This window comes from Macrobrachium rosenbergii, chromosome 7 (genome assembly GCF_040412425.1).
Source record: "Macrobrachium rosenbergii isolate ZJJX-2024 chromosome 7, ASM4041242v1, whole genome shotgun sequence".
Classification (NCBI taxonomy): domain Eukaryota; kingdom Metazoa; phylum Arthropoda; class Malacostraca; order Decapoda; family Palaemonidae; genus Macrobrachium; species Macrobrachium rosenbergii.
In genome coordinates, this window is record NC_089747.1 from 44581592 (window position 1) to 44587443 (window position 5852).

At 39.3% G+C, this 5852-nt stretch overlaps 1 protein-coding gene across 1 annotated transcript; it reads left to right on the forward strand.

Moving 5' to 3' along the window:
* Positions 1-3941: 3941 nt before the first annotated feature.
* LOC136840414 (ELKS/Rab6-interacting/CAST family member 1-like) lies at positions 3942-4814 on the forward strand. The gene has a single exon (XM_067107094.1). It carries the CDS (start codon positions 3942-3944, stop codon positions 4812-4814), a length of 873 nt encoding a protein of 290 aa, XP_066963195.1.
* The last annotated feature ends 1038 nt before the right edge of the window (positions 4815-5852 follow it).

Here is a 5852-nt window from a genome sequence, read left to right on the forward strand (position 1 = left end):
ATTGGGTGCCAGGGGTCCAGAGGGCCAGATATGTGGCACTCACTGTTGGATTGGGCGTGGAAACACGGTGCAACTGGGCCACGAGTGCAAAATCTGCAAGCACTTGAAGTTATTGTGAAACCACTGGGCCAGTAATGCATTATTTATACACTTGTGGGTTGCACTGAAGGTGCGGATCGGTGATAACATGGCCCAAGTTGCGACTGAGGCAGACTTAGGGTGGCACTCAAAGGTGCGGTGACATCACAGTTGAAGTATGGTGTAATACGCAAAAGTTTTGAGGTGAGCAATAAGTTACATACACTCGACAATCGCTCGTTTGCCGAGTGCAGAGGTGTGGTTCCGAAGAATGGGTTTGGTTGTTCAAGAGAATGGTACTGGTTTGTTCCGAAAAACGGTAATTTGTTCCAAAGAACGGTAATATTGTTCCGAAGAACGGTAATATGCTCCGAAGAACGGTAATTCGTTCCGAAGAACAGGAATTCATTCCAAAGAATGGTAATTTGTTCCGAAGAACATAAAACACCGCAACAATGGTATGCTTGTGCGTATGAGTTCAACGAACTGGGCTTGTGTTCGAGTAGCTCTGCCGTATATGGTAACACGGAAGTAATGGGTTTGTATCTCTCTTTTACCGCAAAGAGCGGTAAAATATGGCAGGGTAAGCTTCGATGGGTTTGTGTAAATGAGAGGCATGTACTGTAGAACGAATGTTCAGAGCATGGGAGGCTTACGCAAAGTAATTGGGTTTTGTTGCGCTAAGCAAGTATGCAGCGATAGCTTGTATGTATACACAGTGGTTACAAATGATTATTCTTGTCTCACAGCAAATGATAAATGTGTTAAATATGACGAGCACGTTTCTTAAAGTAATCATGCAACGGGACACTGACCGCGGTAATCAACTGTGAATGGTTGGTCGTTACATAACGTTGACCGGACGAAAGCTAGAATGCCTTTGTGATAGGTATGACAAGCAGTCGTAATACTGCATGAATGATTTTACGTTAGGAGATCGTGGGGTATTAATTTAAAATTATTCAGACATGCACAACATAACAACGCTTTGAAATAACACAAGTCTCCTGCGGAATTTTCGGGAATGGTGGCGGACAATTCTGAAAAGTTCTCACCGCTCAGCTAACGATACAACCTACAATAGTGGTCAGCTGATTTGAGCCTGGGAGCAAACACACACTCGCACACTGGCTTATAAAGAATGAAGAAAGCACGACTCTTACTACTAGTAATGACTCACAACGTATGCAAAAGTGAGTTGAAATCGTAAATGCAAATGCTCAAATGAACGGACTAGGAATTCTGGGACAAAGTAAGTGTATATGAAATGACGATTTAGTTACTGAGTGCAGCGCAGGAAAGAGTTTAATATTTGTGTGCATATTATTAGCATATTCGAGAAATTTATCAGCTTGATCTTTATTCCTAAACAACAAAAAGGTGTCGTCGACATATCTACTAGAGAAAAGAAGATGGTAAGCCAATGGGCATTCATCCAGCATGCGCTCCTCCAGGGAGCACATGAAAATGTTGGCGAAGGTAGGACCCAAAGGGGATCCCATCGCCATACCATCGACCCGAATGTAGGCTTTACCATTAAAAACGAAAGCTGTGTCCAGCACATCAAGCTCCAGCAGTTTTTTAAAATCCGTGATATTAAAATTGTTAAAAACAGCATCTGGGTTGCTAAAAATCCAGCTCAGAATAATCTCAGTTGTTTCTTCAACAGGTACGTTAGTAAACAGTGATTCGACATCCATATTAACCATAAATAAATCTGAGTCCTGAGGTAAAACCCTTTCTTTAAAATTATCTGAATTCTTACAACTATAGGTGTTGGTGGTTAAGGGCGCTAAAAGTGGGACAAGGAATTTGGCAAGCTTGTAATTAGGAGTGTCATACGATGTGAGGATGGGTCTCATTGGTACACCTTTGTGAATTCTTGGTAGTCCATGCATCACTCCATATGAAGCACCAGTACTATACAAAGAATCATAGGTATTTTCAATAATGAATTCTTTATCTACCCTCTTCCACAGGGCTTTCAGCATAACATCCGACTGGAACAATTTCCTTAACGAAATCCTCTACCTCCATCAGTTCTTTATTGACAACTGCTTTCCATCCAAACTGTTTCATAAACATCTCTACAAATTTCTAAATAATATTTTCCATCCAAAATGTGAAATACCAACCGTACCTAAATTACGACTATACGCAAGCGCCCCTCTCATTCATGATAAAAATTTCTATCGAGAATTACGGCAGATAATACACAGTTTTTTACTAGCAATTGACCTAAAGCTAATACCTTTTAATCTAATGACAATTAGGTCCCTACTCAACCACAAATAGAATCTTCTTCCTCTGATGACCTCGGGAGTCATTTACCTATTTAATTAGCCCAGGTGTAACCTGGGGAAATATGTCGGCTCCACCCGCAGGTTGTTAAAAGTGAGATTGGATTCTCATCGAGGCGTGAGTCACAGAACGGGTGTTAAATTATCAAACCCAGAAATCTCTTGCATACGTGAACGTGCAAAGAAATGCAAAGTCGATATTAACTACAAAGATTTTAAAATCATAGGCCGAACTCCTAACGACCAACAACTAGCAATTTTAGAATCGCTTTTTATTAAACAACTTGCCCCCAACTAAATACTCAGACCACCTCAACACCTCTATGCCTCTCGTGAGTTCATGTCGAAGCTGAACCTGACCCGAAATGTCGCTCGGTCTGTGCCTTCAGCACCACTTGGTAGATAAACACTCTTCCTTTTACTGTACTAATAGTTTATGTTATAATTTTATGTTATGTTATTCCGAGTCTGTTTTTTTAAATATCTGTTTCTTTTGTTATGTGGCTCTGAAAACGGAACTAAACGTCTTGAAACGTCAGCACCTAAATAAAGTACTCAGAAAGGAATAAAGAAGGGTCCTCCTCCTTGCACCAAATTGCTGTTTGCTGAATTGATAGAAGAACCCACCCTCAACTTCATATATATATATATATATATATATATATATATATATATATATATATATATATATATATATATATATATATATATATATATATATACATACATACATATATATATGTACATATATGTATATATATATATATATATATATATATATATATATATATATATATATATATATATATATATATATATATATATATATATATATATATTCTATTCTGATATAAGCTACAAATGTCATATAATATCAGTTCACTCTGTCTCGAGGATAACATACACCCAAGAAGAATTATAATATATGTATATATATATATATATATATATATATATATATATATATATATATATATATATATATATATATATGTGTGTGTGTGTGTGTGTGTGTGTGTGTGTGTGTGTGTGTAAGTAAACTAAAGAAATTTAGAGTTCTCTCATCAAAATATCTTAAATATTGTTTTTTGTTTAATTTTTATTTCTTCGTTCTCTTTTGTGTTATAATAAACTGTGACAGAAATGATAAATGATAAAAGCTCTAACTTCCTTTGTAGTTACTTGTCCGTCGAAGACATTTATTTTCTCATCTTCACGGTCGTCTTCATTTACTTGATCTCTGAATCCGTCGACGTCTTCAGGTGCCTCTTACACCATTCCCTCAATTTCTCCAAGTGCTTTCGAAGGCTCCGTGAGGAATCTCGCGAAGAAAGAATCTCGTCGAAGCCGAAATAACGATCACTGGAATTCCCGAAGCTCAGTGGATTTTTCTGAATCTAGCATTTTGATCAGGTTGAAAGAAAGGTAACCATGTCTCTATTTGGCAAGTTACTTTTGTTGTGAACAACGTCCTGGCTCTTGATCCGTCCTGGATCAGTGATATTATCTTTTGTGAATGCAAATGTGATCGAAAACCTTGGACATTTTATTGATAAAAACGCGATGGCTCTTATTGTGGGAGGGCTTCTTGGAGAAGTGTATGACAAGTACACGAAGGAAAAGAGGACTGGCCGACTTGCTCGAGATGCCATCGCACGACTGGAAGACGACCTTTCCCAGGCTACGGAAATGATCTCCCTTCTGAAGGAGGCGCAAAAGGAGGCTGAGGAGAAAAACTTGAGTCTCCTTCATGAAATTGACGAAAAGAAGAATAACGAAGCAGCCCTTATCCGGAGGAATGATAATTTGAACAGCGAGATGAAGAAGAAAATGGAAGAGTATGAAGACGCATTGACCCGGAAAGGAATGGAAATAGACAATCTGAAGGAGAAACTCGCAGACAAAGATCAAGTATGTGACAGGAACCGACAAAAACTGGAAGAACTGGAGAGTCAAGTCTCGGACAATGATTTTTATTGTGGTTACCTAGAAGAGAAAGTCAAGGCCCATGAAGCGGAAAGGAAACGACTGAAAGAGGTGACCACAAAACTCGAAGATCAGCTGCGAGTCTCACAGCGAGAAAAAAATCATGGAAATGAGGCGCAGAGTGTCCAGAAGAATGTCCATACCCTGGAAGATAGGCTTCAGTTGCTGCAACGGGAAAATGAAAACCTTAATGAGAAATTATCCGAAAGAGAACGAGAAATGGCCTCCGTGAATAATTCTATAGTAATTGAAAAGGATAAGAATAATGCCCTGGTTGAAGAGAACAAGGTCCTCAAAGACAAGATCACTGAATTAGCAGATCAAAACGGAACGCTCCAGAAAAAGCACGCAGGAGAAGACGCTGGTAGAAGTTCTTCATCGGTGTCGTGTTCTGGAGGCATTGCGATCTCCTTGGTCCATACGGTGGGGTTGGTTTTGGGATGGTGTTAGCTGCTGTATCCCCACCCCACCCCCAAGCTTTCAGCCAACAGGAGGCCCCCACCTCACACACCCATCCTCCAGCCAACCTCATCGACTGGGCCAAGGTGATTGCAACGACCCTCGGAATGTGACGGAACAGCACCAACAAGTGGCCACTCAGGATTCTGGTGCTATCCACCCACTAACTGTACCCTTAATAATATATGAAGGTAACAGACCCTCTCTCAAGCATGACTTGTTACAGAGAATGGAAGCATCAGTGCAATGGATTATATATATGGTCTTCTCAATTCTTCTTATTTTCTTTTCGTTCAGGGCTGATATTTACTAATAATATATATATATATATATATATATACTCTAAACACATCCTTGGAGACATTTTGTAAACATTATGCGATAAAGCCATTTCTCAACGACATAAAACATTCTAATATCCTTTGTTTTCTACCGGTGTTGGAGACCAACCCAACTAACGTACCAAGAGAAGCTCAGTGGTCGAATGGCCATCACGATCTGATTCAATGTGAACGAGTCGTGACAGCAGACGAGTAATAATAAACAGACCTGGGATTTCTCGGCCTTTATATCTAGCCACAATCGTCGCCCCGTAAGGGGGTACTGTCATCAGTGCACTCCACGCGGTGCATTGTGGGACATTATTTGAGGTTCTTTGCCGGGTGTATGGCCGGGAAGCGAAGATATAAACAATTTTTCATCTTTTTTGCAAAGTTTAATCACTTAGTACCATCAGTTAAATTCACTATGAAAATGGAAAAAGATGGGTGCTTACCCTTTTTTTTGGATGTCCTCATACGAAGAAATACTAATTAGTTTTCATAGAGTGTGTGTACAGAAAGCCTACTAATATGTGCATTTTTATTCCGGGTCAAAGCAATGGAGTTAGTTAAGAAATCAGTGTTCACGTCTATGTTTTTAAGAGCGTTACGTGTAGGTAGCCCTGACTATATTGATGATGAAGTAGATAGGATTAGGAATGCACCAAGATTCTGAAATATCCTGACAGTGTACTAGACAATGCATTAG

Bases quoted from the DNA above. Each gene is read 5' to 3' on its own strand.
- LOC136840414 (XM_067107094.1), top strand. From the start codon at position 3,942: ATGGCTCTTATTGTGGGAGGGCTTCTTGGAGAAGTGTATGACAAGTAC.